At 37.7% G+C, this 22877-nt stretch overlaps 2 protein-coding genes across 2 annotated transcripts in view; one reads left to right on the top strand and one right to left on the bottom strand.

Moving 5' to 3' along the window:
- The first annotated feature begins 30 nt into the window (after positions 1-30).
- Positions 31-22877, top strand: part of LOC118011023 (phospholipid-transporting ATPase ABCA1-like) — a 34871-nt gene continuing 12024 nt past the window's right edge. The window contains exon 1 of the mRNA XM_035005607.1: positions 31-373. The gene's annotated coding sequence lies outside the window, so the exon portion shown is untranslated. The remainder of the gene's footprint in view (positions 374-22877) is intronic.
- LOC118011022 (protein NipSnap homolog 3A) lies at positions 1288-15676 on the bottom strand. Its single transcript, XM_035005604.1, has 6 exons — positions 15429-15676; positions 11773-11983; positions 9614-9772; positions 7955-8104; positions 2062-2148; positions 1288-1969 (listed from the first exon to the last, which is right to left on the bottom strand). Exons 1-6 carry the CDS (start codon positions 15486-15488, stop codon positions 1893-1895), a joined length of 744 nt encoding a protein of 247 aa, XP_034861495.1. The 5' UTR covers positions 15489-15676; the 3' UTR covers positions 1288-1892.

Here is a 22877-nt window from a genome sequence, read left to right as displayed (position 1 = left end):
TGTTATGCATTTGTTTTTCAGATTTTTGACTTGAAAATAATCATGTTTAAACTCTGAGTAAAAGAAATGTATTTATTTATTGAACAGATGTTTTTCCCTGGGCTATTCATCAGATATTTGTGTGCATTTATGTGTGTGTGTGTGTCCTCCTTGACTGTGTTCTCAACTGCATCAGTGACTCCTCAGATCCTCACTGACTTTCTCTCTCCAGGAAGAGCGTGTGCCCATCTGTGTTATCTTTGAAATGTGCTTCATCTCAGCCAGCTTTGTTGTGTTCCTGATCCAGGCGTGGGTCAGTGAAGCGAAGCACCTGCAGTTCATCAGCAGAGTGTAGACTGTCATGTACTGGCTCTCCAGTTTTGTGTGGGATATGGTAAGAACACCCATCTGTTGCTGCTTTCTAAATCTCCATCAGGGCTATGGATTGGATGAAAGAGCCCCTGTCTCTTCTAAGTGTTCTAGGTAATGTAAAGATGAAGGAAAAAGGGAAAGGTAGAAGCAGCTGTGTATTTTCATGACACCGAGCTGATCTTATGCCAGAGAGAAAATCTGTCTACACTGACTGCAAATAACACCACTGTCACCTAATTTGCTAAGTGACAACTTTCAAAGATATAATTGAGCTAGAAGACTCTTAGTCAAAACTCAAAACCTCTCTGATAGGTTTTTACCTCCAGAGTTATGATGTTCTTTGCCTTACTAGGAAAACTTATCTGTCCTTTGAATTCTTGAGGACCAGATAAGTGAGAGGTGAATATGCTTCCTGTTTTTCAGTTTTCCCTCAGATAGCTAATAATTTACTATGTTGTATTTGCAATATATATTAGAAACATAAAATCATATAGCTATAAATATAGACTACCATAAGAGCTTGTAAGTACCAAATCTAGTTAAGAATGCTGAGGTACTCAACTAAAATAAAAATTAAAGTTTTTTTTGTAGGAAAATCCTAGTACATCTGTGACAGTACTGAAGAAATTCTCCTTGTGGGGTTATTAGCATGCTATTTACTTGAAGTAACTTAATACTTAAGACAGTATATTTATTACTGTCTCATTACCTTTATAGCAACATAATAGTTCCAGGTAAGAGGACACAAATATAAAACACAATAAAAAGAATCAGAATGTATCTGTAGGCTTTTATTAGGGCAAACATTTCCATAACCATAAATATCTCATTATCACAGATAGATTATCTCAAGTACCTTTGTTAAATAGTAATCCAAAGTGAAGTAAAAGTTAGTAAAATAAATTGTAAATGAAGACATTTCAGCATATAAACCAATGAGTCTTCAACAGTTTTTAATATGAGGATCTAATAACATTATTTTCCACATAAGTAATTATTAATGTAAAAACCAAAATTAATAGAGATGATACAGATGATATTGTACTTTTCCATAATAAACATGTTTAATATTTTTATGAATCCCATTTAGTATTACAAAATAAACTTTACTGGACAAAAACTTTTAATATTTCAGAAAAATAGACATGAAAAGTTTGACAATGTATATAAATAGTTTAGAAATATTATAGGCATGGAAATGTGACATAATCATTTCAACATAAGGAAATGCTTTAAAAGCAGAGGGTTGTCAAAACAGAGTACAAGAGATATTCTGAAACAAATGAAAAATCAAGATCTTGTAGGAATGACAACAATTCTTAATGTATGACAGATACTGAAATGCCAAAGGGAAAATGAACAGAACTATTTCCTCATGGTGGTGACAATGGACAGAGGCAGCTTTTAAAAATGCAAAGGACATAGCAAATTAACTTACCATCTCCTTCATATAAAAATGAGAATCTCTTGGGAGAGTTTAAGTACCATTAGCAGACACATCTTATAGCAGTTAATGCAATGCTTCGTATTTCAATGGAAAACTATTTCAATGGTGAAAATGACATAGGAATCAGAAGCATATTCTTCTGAGACTCAAGGAAGTTAACACTTTCTCGAACTGGAAAAAAACATTTCATAAGAAGGCATATAAAGTTATTGACTGAATCGAATCTGTGGTTCGAATACTTCATGCCTAGTGAAATAGCTTACCAGCTGCCACAACCCTGGGATCCTCATGAGACTGATGTCTCCCAGCCGCACGACTGTCTGCACTCTCATTCCACCAAAGAACATGAACTGCAGAAATAAACCAAAAACAGCGTCTAAAGACTATGGCGTTACTACAAGTAAGAAATACAGAAAAATTAATCAGAAACATTAAGTCTTGTTCTTTAGATCAAAATAGTGGATATCAAAAAGGTAAAATTAAGTATGTTAGTAATAAGATTTCAGAGGGGGTCAGAGATTCGGGAGAGAAATTTGTAAATTAATCAAACTGGTTTTATAGATGAAGAAACAGAAATCTGGAAAGGGAAAGTAAATAACACACGAAACACAATTAAGTCTATAATGAGGCTTCATGACTTTCTAATACATTTTAGTTTATTTAAAAAAGGAAGATTATAAAAGATTTGTGTTTACTACTGAAAATCTTGATGATATGAAGAAGCAAATAAAAAGTAGCATAATTTTAACCACCTCGAGAGAACCTCTATTGACATTTAGTGCATTTCCTTTAAACAAATGAGTAAAATCAAATTAGGGTCGTACTATATATTACACTTACCAGTAGATTTTTAAAAATCAACAACGCATATTTCCCATGGCAGTAACCTTAATTTTTAATGGCTATGTGAATTCCTCCCTATAGATATAAGAACTTTTTATCCAAGCCCCTGACTGATTAGATTAATATTGTAATATTTTTTGAAATATGGAATAAATTTTTTTGTGTATAATATTTTAAAATTTTTAATAATTCCGATGTAAGATATGTTAGCTGTATAGGAAAATGTGGATAAAAAGAGAAAAGAGGAGTCATTTCTATACCACCTAGAAAAAAAGCCACTTTTATATTTGCTGTATCTCTTTCCATATTTATGTATATATATATGTATTTTTATGAATATTTATACACACATAAACATGTAAGTTTATGGTTATATAAATACATGATGTAGATACATATATTTTTTTCTGGATAATCTGCATATTACATAAAAATGTTTCTTTATTGTAAATAATACTGAGAGAAACCTCATTAGAGTAGCATCTACATATATATCTATAATAATAACAAAGCTGATGACAACTACTACTAATATTTACTGGGTGTTGATTACGTGCCAGACCTGGTTTTAAGCATTCTGCATGTATTAACTCATTTAGTCTATTTAGTCTTCATAATAATTTTCGGTGGTAGATTATTAGTATCATCATTTTTTGGATGAGGAAACTAAGGTACAGTGAGGTTAAGTAACTTACCCAGGGTCACAAAGTTATAAGTGGTGAAGCTGGGATTCAAACCCAGGCAGTCTGGATCTGAATATTTTCTTAATATAAATTCCTAAAATTTAAATTGAGAGAACCAAAGAGTATATCTTTTATATATATATATATATATATACTTACAAATATACAGTGTATATATTATACACTGTCCTCCAGATATTAAGTACTGATTTAGACTCAGCATATTACCATTCTCCTAGTACACTAAGAATGGATTAAGATTAAAAAGTGTGTGTACACATTTTTTTTTTTTTTAAAGATTTATTTTAGAGAGAGAGCACACACGTGCATGGATAGAGGGAAGGGCAGAGGGTGAGGGAGAGAGAGAATCTCAAGCAGACTCCCCGCTGAGTGCAGACCCTAGTGCAAGGCTTAATCTCACGACCCATGAGATCAAAACCTGAGCCGAAATCATAAATTGGACACCTAACCGACTGAGCCACACAGGCGCCCCAAGATTACAGTGTGTGTGCACACACATTTTCAATAATTTTTTTCTTGTAGAAGTTATACATGTCCTTTATAGTAAATTGGAAACTTAAAAAACCTTTAATCTCATTATTTAAATATGGCTATATATTTTATGTCATTTCAAATTTCCTTACTGTATAACTAAACCCACCTACATATCCATGCATATTTCCTTAATATTAGCAAAACTAATTTAAAAAATTAAGGCTTTTTGCCCAAGGCAGCCCCAGACTGGCCTCCTAACAACACAGGAACCAAACCCTGCCCACAACTGGCAAAAAGCGCCATTGCAGGCAACTGGACTGAAGGCAAATGTGGCTCAGCCACAATAGTAAGGTGTATGCAACACACACAGGAGATACTCTGGAAGGGCCAGGTTCTGGTCAACAGGAGACACTGCACTGCGGAGCACTACATGAGCTCTTCTTCATAAGGCCATTACTTGCCTAACACATAGAAGCAGACACAGAGAGTTAGAAAAAATGAAGACACAGAAGAATATGTCCCAAATGAATCAACAGGACAAAATCCAGCAAGAGAACAAAATGAAACAGAGATAAGCAATATATCTCATAGAGAATTTAAAGTAATGATCATAAATATACTCACTGGACTTGAGAAAAGAGTGGAGGATCTCAGTGAGACCCTCAAAAGAGAGAGAAAATACAAAAAACCAGTGAGAGATGAAGAACTCTGTAAGTGAAATTAAAAAATACACCAGAGGGAATATATAGTAGATTAGAGGAAGCAGAAGAATGGACCAGTGAGCTGGAAGACTGTAATGGAAAGCAATCAAGCTGAATAGGAGAAAGATAAAAGATTAATTAAAAAAATGAGAATAGGTTAAGGGAACTCACTGACACCATCAAGTGTAATAACATTCACATTACAGGAATCCCAGAGAAAAGAGAGAAAAGGGGCAGCAAATTTAGGAAGAAATAATAGCTGGAAACTCTGGAGAAGGAAACAAATCCAGATTCAGGAGGCACAGAGAGTCCCCAACAAAATCATCCCAAGGAGGTCCAAAATATATAAAGAACCTATATAACTCAACACCCAAAAAACAAATAATCCAACTAAAAAATGGGCAGAAGACATGAATAGACATGAATTTCTCCAAACAAGGCATACAGATGGCCAACAGACACATGAAAAGATGCTCAACATCACTCATCATCATCAAAACAAATCTAAACCACAATGAGGTATCACCTCACATCTGTTAGAATGGCTAAAATAAAAAACACAAGAAACAACAAGTGTTGGCAAGGATGTGGAAAAAAAGGAACCCTCATGCGCCACTGGTGGGAATGCACACTGGTGCAGCCACTGTGGAAGACAGTATGGAGGTTCCTCAAAAAATTAAAAATAGAATTACCATAGGATCCAGTAATTACACTACTGGATATTTACCCAAAGAATATGAAAACATGAATTTGAAAAGATATGTGCACCCCTGTGTTTACTGCAGCATTAATTACAGTAGTCAAGATATGGAAGCAACCCACGTTCCATTGATAGATGAATGGATAAAGAAGGGGTGTGTGTGTGTGTGTGTGTGTGTGTGTGTGTGTGTGTAATATTACTCAGCCATAAAAAAGAAATCTTGCCACTTGCAACATATGGATGGATATAATGCTAAGTGAAATAAATCAATCAGGGAAAGACAAATACCACATGATTTCACTCATAAGGGAATTTAAGAAACAAAAAAAAAACCCCGACTCTTAAATATAGAGAACCTTTGGTTGCCAGGGGGGAGGTGGGTGGAAGGGTGGGTGAAATAGGTGAAGGAAATTAGAGTACTGAGTAATGTATAGAATTGTTTTGTTTTTTTTTTTAAGATTTTTATTTATTTATTTAACAGAGATAGAGAGAGAGCACAAGTAGGCAGAGCGGCAGACAGAGGGAGAAGGAGAAGCAGGCTCTCCGCCGAGCAGGGAGCCCGATGCGGGGCTCGAACCCAGGACCCTGGGATCATGACCTGAGCTGAAGGCAGCCGCTTAACCGACTGAGCCACTCAGGCGCCCCAATGTATAGAATTGTTGAAGCACTATATTGTACACCTGAAATTAATATAACACTGTGTGTTACTTATACTGAAATTAAAAAAATAAATAAAAAATTAAAAAATGTCAAATACAAACAGATAAGCCTTTTTATTTATATTGCCAATTTTCTTGAGGGAAGATGAAGCAGATATGAACCCTACAAGTTTAACTCATTTTTCTTTGACCTATCTAATACTGTATCTATATAATGTATCCTTATTAGGTAAAAACTGGCATCTCATTATTGTTTTAATCTGAATCTTCTTTAATATATTTTTGGTAGTCATCTGTGTCTACCTTTGTAGAAGTATGTATGTATGTATTTTTTGCTTTTTGATTTCATTTAAGATATTTTGAGAGGCACAAAGCTTGAGCTTTGTATAATAAAATCATTCTTTTATAATAAAATTATTCTTTTTTTCCTTCATAGTTTCTTCATTTGCTTTTTGGCTTAGAAATATTGTTTCCATACACATTGTTAAATAAATTCATCTGTATTTTGTTTTAGTAATTGTATGAATTCAATTTTTTAACTGAAAGCCATAATCCAGGGGTGCCTGGGTGGCTCAGTCGTTAAGCATCTGCCTTTAGCTCAGGTCATGATCCCAGGGTCCTGGGATCGAGCCCCGCATCAGGCTCCCTGCTTAGCAGGAAACCAGCTTCTCCCTCTCCCACTCCCCCTGCTTGTGTTCCCTCTCTCGCTGTGTCTCTCTCTGTCAAATAAATAAATAAAATCTTAAAAAAAAAAAAGAAATCCATAATCCATCTTGATTTTATTTTAGCATTATGGTGTGAGATAGGCATCTAAAATTTTTTTCTCCTCTTCATATATTTTCCAACTTGAATATACATCTATAACATATATATTAGTAGAAGTTGACTTTCTGAGCAATGATTAGCTCAGTTTTGGATATGTCCATTGGACATAAAGTGGAGAAGATGAAGAGGCAACTGGATATTACAAGTCTTTCAAATATTCATTAGCTATTCTTAGTCATTTATCCTTTCAGATAAATTTTACAAACATTTTTCAGAGTTTGCCACAAGAAAACTCTCTGAAATTCTGATTGGAATATCATTCAACTTAAAAAAATTAAATATCCCAAATAGATATTTTATTAAATAAATTGATTAACCATATTTTTTTTCTTTGGGCTTGTTTTTAATATTTATAATAATTACGTATTACTTTTTTACCCATAAACAATCTTTCTACCCCAAGTAATGTTATTTAAAAAAAAAAAAAATCACAGGGGCACCTGAGTGGTGCAGTCAGTTAAGTGCCTGACTCGGTTTTGGCTCAGGCTTGATCTCAGGGTCTTGAGATTGTGCCTTCTTGGGCTCCACACTCAGTGTGGAGTCTGCTTAAGACCCTCTCTCCCTCTGCTCCTCCCCACCGCTCTCTCTTTTGCATACATGTGCTCTCTCTCTCTCAAAATAAGTAAATTTTTTAAAAAAATTACAAGAAGCACAAACTTCCAGTTACAAGATAGATAAGTTTTGGGGATGTAATATACAACATGAAGACTACAGTTAACAATTCTACATTGTATATTTGAAAGCTGAAAGAGAGTAGATCTTAAAAGTTCTTATCATAAGGAGAAAAATTTGTAACTGTGAGGTGATGGCTGTTAACTAAACTTATTGTGGTGATCACTTTACAACATATATCAAATCATTATGTTGTATACCCTAAACTTATATGTCAATTATAGCTCAATAAAACTGAAAAAAGGAAAAAAAAATCATTAAAAGTACATTCAGAGGAAAATAAGGTGATGAAAGAAACAGGTGACTTTTTCAGGTTCCTTCCAGTATTTACAATTTTATCATTTTGATGTATCAGGGAAAAGAACAGTTCAGTATTTAAAAAAACTTTATAAGGTGAATAACATTCTAAATAAGATGTAAAACAGGTTTGCTCAACCCTTAAAATTACAAAGCTGAAACTTGGGCAATAAAAAGCAAAATATACTCCATAATGAGAACAGAGACAAACTGACAAAAGGAACTTAATGTGGATCACCCATATATTTTGCAATTTCATAAGAAGAAATGGACAACTGTACCTCTGTTGAGCACTCCATATTCTGCATGGAACACTCCAACTAGTTTTGTGTAGCCTCGATTGATATGAGTATGAACTGCCCTTTTAAATGGGTCACCCCACAGAGCTGGCCCACCAGGTTTCATTTGAAAAGTAGCTAGTTCATAGATTCCTAGAATAGGGAGAAAAATAATTATTTTATAGAACACATTCAAGCAATTTCCAATCATGTTTAGTTTGGTTCCAGTGGAAGGCTAACTACACATGTAGATTTTGAGGATCATACCTGTATACATGTTAACATGTTAGACATATTTACTAATAATTTGCATTGTTTTTCTTTGCTTTTATGTTTAGAAAGTCCTTGTCCTAGTTTAAGGGTCAGTCGTTAAACTTATCATACAGAACAGACAAAAATGGATGAATCTGTAGTTAAGGTATTATCTATTTTTAATCTATAAAATTTGTCAATAAAGTGAGAATTTATAATGTAATAGTATTTTTTAGTTGCCTGAGTCTATACTTTTATAAAAGAAATGAATAAGGAGGTATTCCCAGTATCTTATAGTTCCATTCTGTTTACCAATTTCTACTAACTTATCTCTCTATATAATTTCCCCTGTAAGATTCCATATCCAACAGGAACAGCAAGCAAATAATGAACCCGAGGTGACTGTCTCTGAGTTCTGAGGAAAAAAAAAATTCTAAAGGAGATGGTTTTATTATTCCTAAATATCCAGGTAATTACTTGGAAAGCATTTTACCTTCTGGATGGAAGTAGAGGCTAGGTGAAGAGAAGGAAACCAGGGGACAAGTAGATTTAGAAAGTAAAAGAAAAACACGCAAAAGTTACTGAAGAATCATGAATAGCATAGAGGAAAAGAACTAAGATTTGATACTTTCTGAGAAGCCAACTAGTTCATTTAGTTAGTGCTGAAAGCTGAGGGGGAGCTAAGAGGATAAATTTCTAAATCAGATTCTTCAAATCTCTTATAATCTAAAATGCACTACGAAGTTCGGAATAATGGGGGAAATAAAACATTTAAATTAGTTTATGCTTTTTCTAATCTGACCTTTGTTTAAAACTGGATTGAGGTAATAATTTAAGTCAGCAAGAAGTAAAATCAGCAAGAAAACAAATCTTTAGGAATTACTTTCAAACTGAGAAATAAGAAAGAGGAAGACATGAAAGTTAGACTACAGTAATGCAGCTTGGCAGTTCCAGTTAATTCGTTCCCCTAGTCAATTTTATAAGCAAATATATACTTAAGATTTAAGATTAGTTGTAGTTTATGGGAAAATACTTTTATATTTAAAAGTTTATATTATTTTAAAATTATGACAAAGTATCACATACTATCCCTCACCTACCCACAGATGTGTTCTCTGCTCCTAAGGCCCAACTTCTCAACCTTTACTGACCACGTCAACTTTTTCTATAATATAGCTAAGCTTTAAGAATCAGTAAGATACCAATATGGAAAAACACTTCATTATTCAATGGTCATTTTTTTAAAAGATAAGCTAAGAGCACCAATTCATTTTTATCTGAACAATCAACATATGTCCCTATATTAAACAAAGATTAACTTCTTTTCCAGCAGAACTTGAGTTTTTATAGCTTAAAATCTTTAATTTTTTCTCTATCAGAATTCAAAGTGACTAAGAGGGGGCAACTTGCCTTCTTTTGGAGGCTTTTCTAGTTTGCACCATGGCACCAGATAAGTAATCTCACTCTCTTGTTTATCAATAAGAGCCAAATTTGGAATGAGGTACTGTTCTTGCCATTCCTTATCTTTGGCCAATGCTTTCCGAACTTCAGTTCGATGAGCAAAATTATCTATGGGAAAAGAAGGAGCAAGAAAACCAAAAATTATTGATTTAAAATCACCTGTACTTTTTCTGGGTTTCAATCAATCCACCAAGTGTTCATCAAGGGCACAGGACACCATATTATATCACTGGAGATAACATACAGATGTGACATCAGTCCCCAAATTTCTCATGGCCTGAAAGGGCAGTAGAAATGTCAACAACTAATGATAATGTCATGTAGTGGGCTTTATAGGCTCTACCACTTAATAGGCAGTCGTGTGACTTAGGTTAAGTTATTAAATCTTTCTGTGCCTATTTCTTAACTCTGTAAAATGGGGATAATGATATAATATCTCCCTTTAAGGTTGTTAAGATTAAATGAACTAGTACACAACAGTTTTTGGCAACTCGTTAGAACTCAATATACATTAACTATTCTTATTAATTTAATTGAGGCATTTAAATTATAGCAGCAGTTTAGAGTATTTTTCTGTGGTGGTGATGGTGGTGGGTGATCAAGTCAAGATACACCTTGAATCACATTTAACGTGAATGAAATTAAGGTGCACGTTGACAGCTGCTGCTTTGAACTAACAGCTTCCAAAGAAATAGTGCTAATTCTCTGTCATCCCTTCTTTTTATTTATTTTATTTTTTTAAAATATTTTATTTATTTGACAGAGAGAGAGAGAACACAAGTAGGCAGAGCGGCAGGCAGAGGGAGAGGGTAGAAGCAGGCTCTCCGCTGAGCAGGAAGCCGGATGTGGGGCTTGATCCCAAGACCCCAGGATCATGACCTGAGCCAAAGGCAGCCGCTTAACCGACTAAGCCACCCCGGCGCCCCTGTCATCCCTTCTTTTACTCAGTACTATTTCTCTTCTCTTTGTTTCCCAAACAAGTACATATATTTGCTAACATATGGGCCCAGGACTACATTTAACTATTAGGGCCTCGCAAGATGAACGGGGTAATAGTTTTCTATGGTTTATGCTGAGGATAAGGAATAACATCTATCTTAGAGCTTAAGTAAGTTTTATCAGGACTACTAGCAGTTTTGTTTTTTTCTTTTTTTAACTGGGATATGATTCAACTGGCGGTGCATTAAAGCATAAGTTGTATTTTAATGGGGTTTATTCTACTACAATTGGGAAAACCTCTAGACTATGGACATGCTAAGTACAGAATGAGCACTTTTCATGTTATTTTATGACTATTAACTTTGGACACTGATGACCAAATACTAAATGAAATTATTAAAAGTTTTTGGATATCATGATGTACTACTGTAGACTTCAGACAGATTAAACAATGGAGTAACAAACATTCTGGGGATTCCAGTAACCATACTCCTTCCTCTACTAAACCAGGGATGGATCAGCTTCAATATGGGAAGAACTCTAATTCTTTTTCCTTTACTTCCCTAAGCTAGTATCATGACAGTGAATTCCTTGAAACTCTGGGGTACAGAAATAAAACAAAAGTGGTCCGAAACCTGACAGATTTATTATATCTTACAGAAGGGTGAGGGCTTCAAAGTTTACTATCATCTCCTTTTAACTTCTATTTCACTAAAGCCCCTAGACATTAGAATGATTTCTGTTAAAACACTGATATCCAGCTATAGCTAAAATAAAAAAAAAATTCTACTCCCCTTTTATGATCTTAACCCACTTGGGTTCTTGCAATCACTGCTTTAAATTTTTCATAAACCATCTTTACAATAAGCTATTCTTAACTTTTCCTAAGAATTAAATGTGGTTCAAAATTTTATGACTTGAAATCTGAGATGCCATTTTCTCACTATCACATTCTCATATGCTAATAAACGTTTCCAGCAATGGGTTACTACAGGTATACCACTGGGAGGCACAATCCCTGAATTTATTTTTTGGTATTGCTATTTAAAAGTTTTACTTCACCTGTATGTATTTATAGTAACGTAGATCTAAGAACTAAGTCACTAAGTTGTGGGTAACATCTAACAGAATGAAAATCTGTACTGAATACTTAAGCTGATGACTCATACCATACTTCCAAACATGAAACACTTTATTCATTCTGCCTCCAAATTCTACACTCCAGTATCCAACCAATTCAGAGTGAGCTGTCCGAAGATGAATGTTTTTCTTAGTATTTTCCAGGAACTCATTCATCTTTGAGGGCTTAAGATAATAGGTACGAAATTCATAGAGTGTTCCATCGTATTGTCTGGGGCCTGTAGCAAAAGATGAGCACACCTGAAGAAAGATAAGGCAAATTTAAATATTTTGGGAAAGTAGGGCTTATAATATCATGTTACAAGCAAATCTGAGTCTGAAAACAAGCGACACTCAGTAGACTCACAATCTGTTTGTACTCTGTGGTCCTTTCTCCATAGATAATTTGTTTAGAGATATCCGTAAAGAAAACTACTTTTAAGTATTCCAAATATATAGCTACCATGTCCTTGTAGGTAGTCTACCTCTAGTTGCTTTTTCATGAGAAGTTTCTTCTAAGAAGCCGCTGGGGCAATTTCTTTACCCAAAAGCTACAATTAGGATCCTAATAAGTTTTGCAAATAGTTTAAATATCCCTTATTTAGTCAATATTCCATCTTTAGTCAATAGTATATGTATGTGTTAGAGTTAAGCATTAAAAACAATTTTATAAAATATATAGTATTTTGGCTGGCACAATGGAAATGTGTTTACTAGCAGAAAATTCTTTTCTTCCTTTCCTTTCCTCTTTCCCTCCCTCCCTTCCTTCCTTCCTTTTTAGGTTCTTAAAACAATGGAAATTGCTGGTCAGGTCAAAGTATTTCCTAAATTCAATGAAGTAAACCACTGGTCAAAAAATAGGATAGAGGGGCACCTGGGTGGCTTAGTTGGTTAAGCGCCAAATTCTTGATCGCCACTGAGATTAATCTAAGGGTTGTGAGATCCCTGCCTCCAGCTCTGTGCTGAGCATGGAGCCTGCTTAACATTCTCACTCTCCCTCTCCCTCTGCCCCTCCCCACTGTGCTCTCTCTCTCTCTTAAAAAAATAAAAATAGGATAGGAATTTAACTAATGTAATAGGAAACTATGGCCTATCCAATTGCATTGTAATATAGTCATAGGATGTGTAAAGCTAGAAAAAGGAAAAAAAGTCGATGAGTCACAATTGTCTTGAGTCAGTTTTTTTTTTTTTTTAATTTTTAAAAAAGATTTTATTTTTCCATTTATTTGAGAGAGAGAGAGTGCACATGAGCCAGGGGTGGGGGTGGTGGTGGAGAGGAGCAGAGGGAGAGGTATAAGCAGACTCTGTGCTAAGGGCAGGAGCCAGAGGTGGGGTTAGATCCCAGGACCCTGAGATCATGACCTGAGTTGAAACCAAGAGTTGGGACACTTTAGCCACCTGAGCCACCCAGGTACTCCTGAGTCATTATGTTTTTAATTATAGATGCAGTCTGAAGAAGGGCATTTAACCCACCCAGTTATACCATGTTAATGGAAATACTTTTTAAGAACCATTAGTTCCTTTTGTAATAGTCATATGTTCACTATGTAAATTTCTAATTTGGGTCTCTGAGTGAACTGAACTTTCAGTGGGAAATGCTCTGCCAGAAATTATCCTCTGTGTATATGTATGTGTTTATATGTGTAAATGTACACACAGATATATGTATATAAACACAGACACACTCATATGGTATTCTAGTTTACAAATCCATCTTACATAAGTTTGATTAGCATGTGCATATTTCCTAAAGCTGATTACACCCAGCATAATCTATTATAACAGTTTTCATACCTGTAAAACTATGGATGAATTTTGGGCTTATGCTGACTACCTGCTCCAACAATCAAAAGCAGTATGCTTCTTGCTCTGACATATATTTTTTTTTACAAAGCACAATAGTATATGTATTTTACTTGTGTATAAGGCTGAATTATAATCATCTATCTTGAGCTCATCCCATTCATGTCTATGATGAGTTATATTCTTATTGTCTGACTGACATTTGCCATCAAAAACAATTGCAGCCCCTATGTTTGGCAGACATTCTTTTTTGTGCCATTTTACTACTCTAATAACAAAATGCTATGGAAATGAAAACTGCCTAATATTTATAGCTTAAAAATATTATAAATAAAATATAAATGTATCAAAAATAGGCCAACGGGGTACTTGTGACAATTGCTTTTAAGCTGTTTTTCAGGGAATTTGTATTTGGGGAACAAAATAAGTGATCACAGGCACACATTTTTATTACCTTTCGCAGAAGAGTACAATAGGAAAGCTCAGGGAGAGGTTAACAGCAATGAAGCAATGAGATGTGTATGTGTGTGGGATGGGGTAGGTGATTTTTGTTGAGGGACACTAGAACTATGCAACCACAATACAGGACTAGTATGCTAGGGAAGGAAACATGAGTGCTTCAGGCTCCCTAATCTCCAAAGAAAGTCTCATTTTCCTCAGCACTGACTTCCAATTTCAATGAGTCACAATTGTCTTGAGTTACTATGCTTTTTTAAAAAAATTTTTAAAAAAGATTTTATTTATCCATTCGAGAGAGAGAAAGTGCACATGAGCCAGGGGTGGGGGTGGTGGTGGGGAGGAGCAGAGGGAGAGGTACAAGCAGACTCTGTGCTAACGTCAGGAGCCAGAGGTGGGGTTAGATCCCAGGACCCTGAGAATATAACTCATCACTGGAATTTTTTCCAATTAGAACAACTGGCTGACATTTAATAATCAAAGTTCAGAGTAAAGCTGTAAGGAGTAACTCTTGGCCCTGCCCCAGTAGAGTGTCAATCAGGAAAGATTAAGACTGGATTGCTAATCTTGGGTTGATGGGCCATCATTGGTTCCTCAGTCTTCAGCAGAGTCAGTCTCAAGAGTAGGTTCATCCCCTTTCACTTATACCCTTCGAGGAAAGTACAAGCCTCAGTATCAAAGGAAAAAATCTGTGGATTCACAGAATAGGCCGAGTCCCGACAGTTAAGGCTAAATCACAAAATCTATTGTGTTTTTCTCATCTAAGGTTAAGTGGTTATCATTCTGTTTGCTACGAGGTTCCTGGCCCTGCCTGGCTCGGCCACCACCCGCACGAGGCAGTGGGCAGCTGGGCAGGATGCTCCACCACTGGCACCCTGGCCCTCCCCTTCAGGGTTCTCTGCAAAACGCTCACAAGTTGTGTACATATCGTTTAAACGGGGGAGGCCTGTTCTTTCGCCAGCGGCTGGTTGACCTATTTCTCCTCTACCTTCTGTCTGGAGGGGGCGGTGGCTTGTCAAAAGGACAAATCAAAAGGAAAGGCTCGACCAGCCAACACCTGGCACCGGCCCAACCTGGCGAACGCAGCGGGGCTGGGAAGCAAATACGGGGCAGCGCGAGCTCCAGGAGAGTCCTCAGGGCCGCCTGGCACCTTAGGCCACAGAAGTCTTGTTCACGGCTGCTGGCGAGCTGGCCGGGAGGAGACACTGGCCAGCGCACCCTCCCGACTGGCTACACCCCTCCACACACAACGCCCCAGCTCGGGGGTCTGGGACGCGCACTGGAAACAGAATAATCTCGGCGCGCGAACCGGCTGGGCGCATGCGCGGCACTCGCAACTCTGGGCGAGCGAGCCGAGTAGCGCATGCGCGGGACTACTAGCTCCTCGCTGTCACCCTTCCTCCTCCCAAACCAGGGCTCGGCTTGGGCGCGTCTCCGCGGCCGGTACCTGAGGCGCGAGCTTCCGCGCAGCCAGAGCCCTAGTCAGGCCGCTTCGGAGGACGAGCATGGCGGGGCTTCGAGCGCTGGGAAGGACAGCCAGCCGGTACTCTTCCTTAGATTCCTCCTGTTAGGGCTTACCCGCCTGGAAAAGAGCAGCGACTGGACTCCTGGCGGACGCAGGCTGGGGCGGGACTCCGCGGCGTGAGCTCCGCCTCTGGTGCCGAGGAGCGTGGCGGCACCGCCCCGACTGCTCGCGTCCTTCCCGGGCCCAGCGCCCGGCGCGTTTGGGCGGCACGGCGTTTGGTCCTCCGTTTGTTTCCTCAGACATTCTTACCCAACGTCAGAGGGGACATTAGGAGTGACTGAAGGCGGGGATCGTTCCTGTTCCACCTTTCTGAGCCCATCACCTCGTCTCCCTGCGCAGTTGCGCAACGGTTCTTGAGTTCGTGTGCAGAATGCGTGTTTGTCCTTTGAGAAGGGAGTATGATGCGTGCACGCGTAATGCTGTGCATTTAAAATCGTGGAGGTTTTCGCCCTGGTTGATCGTTAGTCGGGGTGATTTACGTGAAGACCGGGAGCCTTCACTTTTCCTCATGAAGTGCATCCTCTTTCCCTAATCGCCACCCCAGCATGACCTCCGAAGGCTTCTAATAATGATTGAAATTGTATTTTTCAGGAGCTCATTGGAATGGGGGCATCGAATTAAATATTGAAAAGTCAAATAGTTTTGTAAGCCTTAAAAAAGCATACCAGCAGACCTCGGATCTTGTTCTCCGTATCCCTGATTATTGGTCCTCAGAATAACTATTTTCAACATCAATAACTATTTTCCACTTGTTTCTTCTAATGCTTTCTTCGCCTCTAAATTACAGGCTTTTCCTGGTGTGTCTTAGTATTTTCAGGTATAGATAGTATCTGTTGCTTGGAAAATGAGGATTTAGGTCTCTTACATACCACTCCCTCAAAATAACCTTCCCTTCCCCATCTGAATATGGGTACATTAAAAATTGTCACATTATTAATTTACAGTATATTAATGTTTACATTTTTATTACTAATTACATTACAGAGAACACAATTACACAATGCATAATCAGACTCACAATTACACAATAGTTACATTATTGCATACATTGAAATAATACTGCTTATACTATCAAGAATAGGGAAATATTACAGGGATATCACCAGTGGTTGCATTGGTTGTGCCTTCTTCAAAGACTTGAATTATCTGTTCAGAGGGAGGCTTTTTAAAATTATAATTCCAAAGGGGGTGATTAAATTTTTCTGGGTGATGGGCATCGTTTTGAATGATATGCCTGGACTGGATCTGTGCCTGGACTGGATCTTTATGTTTCAATTTATTTTCTTAGACGTTGCCGCCTCCCTGGAATTAACTATTTATTCACTCATTTGGCCCCTAACTATTAAATTCCTTCTATGCCTCAGGTACTTTTCCAGAAACGGGTACAGGGGTGAGCAAAAGACATAGTCCCTGTCTTCTTGGAACTTACTGGTTCGGGGAAATATTAAGCAATAAAGAGAAAAATACATCAGCGATTAATAAATACTGAGAAAAAAACAATGTAGGATATGAACAGTGGGAAGTACTGGAGGGAGATAGCAGAGACTATTAGCTCTTTCCCATTATCCATTCTCCCTGCTGCTCTCTTTTTAAAAAATTAAACATCTAGGTGCAGCTGTGTGACTAAGTCCTGGCCAGTGTAATGTGTTAGTGCATTTATAACCTACTATAAGTGAATCTAAAGCAGTGTAGGAGGAGCAGTTCTCTCCTTTGTTTCTTTCTTATTTCTTCATGCTGGAATATGGGTGTAATGGCTTGACTTCTTGAATTATGAGGTAGAGGCCACATGCTGGAGACAGGACAACAGGAGAGAAGAGGCCTAGGTTCTGACATCATGGAACAGCGAGCTAAGAGTCCTGGACCGCCCATCTCTGGAGTTCTTTTACATGAGAAATCGTCTTCTAGTTTAAGCCACTGCTAAATGGGTTACACCTGTAATCTTAATCAATAGGAGTGTGACTACTTTTTTTCTCTCCCTCTTTGCTTTGTTTCTATTATTTTCCTCATACCTATCATTTATTAATCACCAAACTTTTTGCCAAAAGAATATACCTTTCATTATGTTAGCGAGCCCTCTTGCTCAACTGTAGACCCCAACAGTTAAAACCAGAAATAGACAAGACTGCTTAACTCATGCTGTTAACTAAAATTGTGCTTATTTCTTAGTGTACTTTCTTGAGGCATGATGAAGTTCTTTTTCAAGGACCCAGAACATCCCAAACACCACATCGGAAAAGCCCTGATAGCAACGTGATGCCTAGAAGACCATACCCACAGGTCCTCTTCTTCTGCCTGTGATCATGGGCTGAACACATACCAACCTTCACCCACGATCACAGGCTGTCTGCCTGCTCTCTTGCATGTATCCCCCCACTAACCTCTCCTTATAAAATTGTTAAGTGTCCATGTTGGGGGCAGAGAGGTCGGTTGTTAAGTCTTGAGCTTACCACCTCCCCTGGCTGCCAGTACCCACAATAAATTTCTCCCTTCTCTTTTCGAAACCCTTAACTCTTTTTTTTTTTTTTTTTAAAGATTTTATTTATTTATTCATGACAGAGAGAGAGAGAGAGAGAGAGAGAGAGAGGCAGAGGGAGAAGCAGGCTCCCAAGGAGCAGGGAGCCCGATGCGGGACTCGATCCCGGAACCCTGGGATCATGACCTGAGCCGAAGGCAGACGCTTAACCATCTGAGCCACCCAGGCGCCCAAAACCCTTAACTCTTGAGTTACTGGCTTCTCAGATAAACTCTTGTGATGAGTTTATCTGACTGTTCTCCAACAGTGTTGGCAAACCCAGACAGGAGCTATGCTTTCAATTTGTCCAGTCCCCTCCGAATTCTCTGGGATGGAATAATTCGCCATGGCAATGTACCAGGGCTTACCCATTTGTTTACTGAGTTAGCAGCTGTGATGGATCTTTTGGTAACAAATATGATTAAACCTATTAATCAGCTTTTCAGTGTCATCTTTTAGAGTTATCTTTAGGGAGTTCTTTGTTCTCTTGCTCCAGTGTGGACTAGTTCTCTAAGATGGCATGGTAGCAATTCTGGGATCTCCTTTGCTTTGTATTGGACTTCCTATTGTCCGGATTTTGTTTCTTTTTCTTTTAACTTCTGATTTTAGGACAGGGTACATGGGAATTAAACTTCTGAGATTTGTATCTATAAAACATGCTTTATTCTACCAGCCCTCTTGATGCATATTTTGGGAGGGTGTAAAATTCTACATTGGAAATAACTTTTCCTCATATTTTTAAAGGCCCCCAGTGCTCCATTGTATAATACCTTCTAGTAAGAAATTCATGCCATTTTGATTCCTAATTCTTTGTATGTGACTTGCTTGTTTCTGTCAGTCTCGCTGGAAACTTTTATGTTTTTCTCTTTGTTCCTGGGTATTCTGAAATTTCACAGTCATGTGCCATGGAGTCGATATTTTTTTTCATACAGTGTTCCTCACTCAGTGTAACCTCATAATGTGGACACTCTTCAATCCTGAAAATTTTTTGTTTCTTGGATTTTTAAATTTTCTTCTCAATTTTCGGAACTTCTGTTAATCAAACATTGTACCTCCACTTGATCTTCTAATTTTATTCTTTCTACTGTTTTACATATCTACTTTTTTGGCCTATGGTTTTGGGGATAAAGTACCATAATTTTATCTTCTAACTCATTTATTTTAAACTTATACTTTCACAGTATTTATTCCCAAAAGACCCTTTTTTATCCCATCCCCAGAATATTTCTTTATTTCTCTCTCTCTCTTTTTTTAATCAGAAATAATATACTCTTTTTGTTTCATGGGTTCATAATTTCTATCTCAGAGGACATTAATTACAGGTGTTTATTTTTTAGTTATTGTTGTGGGTCTTCTTCCTGAATTGTTTCAAGTTTTATTATCATTTGATTTGTTTTCTGCCATGATACTAGTGTTTTTCCTAAAATAGTTTTGTATTTTTTTTGTTGTTGTTTATTTATTTATTTATTTATTTATTTTGTATTCTTATGTTAATCCCCATACATTACATCATTAGTTCTAGATGAAGTGTTCCATGATTCATTGTTTGTGCATAACACCCAGTGCTCCATGCAGAATGTGCCCTCCTCAATACCCACCACCAGGCTAACCCATCCTCCCACCCCCCTCCCCTCTAGAACCCTCAGTTTGTTTTTCAGAGTCCATCGTCTCTCATGGTTCGTCCACCCCTCCGATTTCCCCCGCTTCATTCTTCCCCTCCCGCTACCTTCTTCTTCTTTTTTTTTTTTTTCCTTAAAATATATTGCATTATTTGTTTCAGAGGTACAGATCTGAGATTCAACAGTCTTGCACAATTCACAGCGCTTACCAGAGCACATACCCTCCCCAGTGTCTATCACCCAGTCACCCCATCCCTCCCACCCCACCCCCCACTCCAACAACACTCAGTTTGTTTCCTGTGATTAAGAATTCCTCATATCAGTGAGATCATATGATACATGTCTCTCTGTTTGACTTATTTCACTCAACATAATACCCTCCAGTTCCATCCACGTCGTTGCAAATGGCAAGATCTCATTCCTTTTGATGGCTGCATAATATTCCATTGTATATATATACCACCTCTTCTTTATCCATTCATCTGTCGATGGACATCTTGGCTCTTTCCACAGTTTGGCTATTGTGGACATTGCTGCTATAAACATCGGGGTGCACGTACCCCTTTGGATCCCTACTTTTGTATCTTTGGGGTAAATACCCAATAGTGCAATTGCTGGATCATATGGTAGCTCTATTTTCAACTTTTTGAGGAACCTCCATACAGTTTTCCAGAGTGGCTGCACCAGCTTGCATTCCCACCAACAGTGTAGGAGGGTTCCCCTTTCTCCGCATCCCCGCCAACATCTGTCGTTTCCTGACTTGTTAATTTTAGCCATTCTGACTGGTGTGAGATGGTATCTCATTGAGGTTTTGATTTGGATTTCCCTGATGCTGAGCGATATTGAGCACTTTTTCATGTGTCTGTTGGCCATTTGGATGTCTTTGGAAAAATGTCTGTTCATGTCTTCTGCCCATTTCTTGATTGGATTGTTTGTTCTTTGGGTGTTGAGTTTGATGAGTTCTTTATAGATTTTGGATACTAGCCCTTTATCTGATATGTCATTTGCAAATATCTTCTCCCATTCTGTCGGTTGTCTTTTGGTTTTGTTGACTGTTTCCTTTGCTTTGCAAAAGCTTTTTATCTTGATGAAGTCCCAATAGTTCATTTTTGCCCTTGCTTCCCTTGCCTTTGGCGATGTTTCTAGGAAGAAGTTGCTTCGGCAGAGGTCAAAGAGGTTGCTGCCTGTGTTCTCCTTTAGGATGTTGATGGACTCCTGTCTCACATTGAGGTCTTTCAACCATTTGGAGTCTATTTTTGTGTGTGGTGTAAGGAAATGGTCCAGTTTCATTCTTCTGCATGTGGCTATCCAATTTTCCCAACACCATTTGTTGAAAAGACTGTCTTTGTTCCATTGGACATTCTTTCCTGCTTTGTCAAAGATTAGTTGACCATAGAGTTGAGGGTCCATTTCTGGGCTCTCTATTCTGTTCCATTGATCTATGTGTCTGTTTTTGTGCCAGTACCATGCTGTCTTGATGATGACAGCTTTGTAATAGAGCTTGAAGTCCGGAATTGTAATGCCACCGGCTTTGCTTTTCTTTTTCAACATTCCTCTGGCTATGCGGGGTCTTTTCTGGTTCCATACAAATTTTAGGATTATTTGCTCCATTTCTTTGAAAAGTGGATGGTATTTTGATGGGGATTGCATTGAATGTGTAGATTGCTCTAGGTAGCATTGACATCTTCACAATATTTGTTCTTCCAATCCATGAGCATGGAACGTTTTTCCATTTCTTTGTGTCTTCCTCAATTTCTTTCATGAGTATTTTATAGTTTTCTGAGTACAGATCCTTTGTCTCTTTGGTTAGATTTATTCCTAGGTATCTTATGGTTTTGGGTGCAATTGTAAATGGGATCGACTCCTTAATTTCTCTTTCTTCTGTCTTGTTGTTGGTGTATAGGAATGCCACTGACTTCTGTGCATTGATTTTATATCCTGCCACTTTACTGAATTCCTGTATGAGTTCTAGCAGTTTTGGGGTGGAGTCTTTGGGGTTTTCCACATAAAGTATCATATCATCTGCAAAGAGTGAGAGTTTGACTTCTTTGCCAATTTGGATGCCTTTGATTTCTTTTTGTTGTCTGATTGCTGTGGCTAGGACTTCCAATACTATGTTGAATAGCAGTGGTGATAGTGGACATCCCTGCCGCGTTCCTGACCTTAGGGGGAAAGCTCTCAGTTTTTCCCCATTGAGAATAACATTCCCTGTAGGTTTTTCATAGATGGCTTTTATGATATTGAGGTATGTACCCTCTATCCCTATACTCTGAAGAGTTGATCAAGAAAGGATGCTGTACTTTGTCAAATGCTTTTTCTGCATCTATTGAGAGGGTCATATGGTTCTTGTTCTTTCTTTTATTCATGTATTGTATCACGTTGATTGCTTTGTGGATGTTGAACCAACCTTGCAGCCCAGGGATAAATCCCACTTGGTCCTGGTGAATAATCCTTTTAATGTACTGTTGGATCCTATTGGCTAGGATTTTGGTGAGAATTTTTGCATCCATGTTCATCAGGGATATTGGTCTGTAATTCTCCTTTTTGATGGGGTCTTTGTCTGGTTTTGGGATCAAGGTAATGCTGGCCTCATAAAATGAGTTTGGAAGTTTTCCTTCCATTTCTATTTTTTGGAACAGTTTCAGAAGAATAGGTATTAATTCTTCTTGAAATGTTTGGTAGAATTCCCCTGGGAAGCCATCTGGCCCTGGGCTTTTGTTTTTTGGGAGATTTTTGATGACTGCTTCAATTTCCTTAGTGGTTATAGGTCTGTTCAGGTTTTCTATTTCATCCTGGTTCAGTTTTGGTAGTTGATACATCTCTAGGAATGCATCCATCTCTTCCAGGTTATCTAATTTGCTGGCATAGAGTTGCTCATAATATGTTCTTATAATTGTTTGTATTTCTTTGGTGTTGGTGGTGATCTCTCCTCTTTCATTCATGATTTTGTTGATTTGGGTCATTTCTCTTCTCTTTTTGATAAGTCTGGCCAGGGGTTTATCAATCTTGTTAATTCTTTCAAAGAACCTGCTCCTAGTTTCGTTGATCTGTTCTACTGTTCTTTTAGTTTCTATTTCATTGATTTCTGCTCTGATCTTTATGATTTCTCTTCTCCTGCTGGGTTTAGGCTTTATTTGCTGTTCTTTCTCCAGCTCCTTTAGGTGGAGGGTTAGGTTGTGTACTTGAGACCTTTCTTGTTTATTGAGAAAGGCTTGTATTGCTATATACTTTCCTCTTAGG

This window comes from Mirounga leonina, unplaced genomic scaffold (assembly GCF_011800145.1).
Source record: "Mirounga leonina isolate KUSES-001 unplaced genomic scaffold, KU_Mleo_1.0 Mir_134980, whole genome shotgun sequence".
In the NCBI taxonomy this organism is placed as follows: domain Eukaryota; kingdom Metazoa; phylum Chordata; class Mammalia; order Carnivora; family Phocidae; genus Mirounga; species Mirounga leonina.
This window is presented reverse-complemented; position numbering and strand designations above follow the sequence as displayed.

What these genes read in the sequence shown, in the direction of transcription:
- LOC118011022 (XM_035005604.1), bottom strand. Translation starts at nt 15,488, where the DNA reads ATGCTCGTCCTCCGAAGCGGCCTGACTAGGGCTCTGGCTGCGCGGAAG. An exon ending in CGCGGAAGCTCGCGCCTCAG is followed by an intron (nt 11,984 to 15,428) that starts GTACCGGCCGCG and finishes ATCTTTCTTCAG; the next exon opens with GTGTGCTCATCTTTTGCTAC. An exon ending in GTTTCATGTTTGGAAGTATG is followed by an intron (nt 9,773 to 11,772) that starts GTATGAGTCATC and finishes CTTTTCCCATAG; the next exon opens with ATAATTTTGCTCATCGAACT.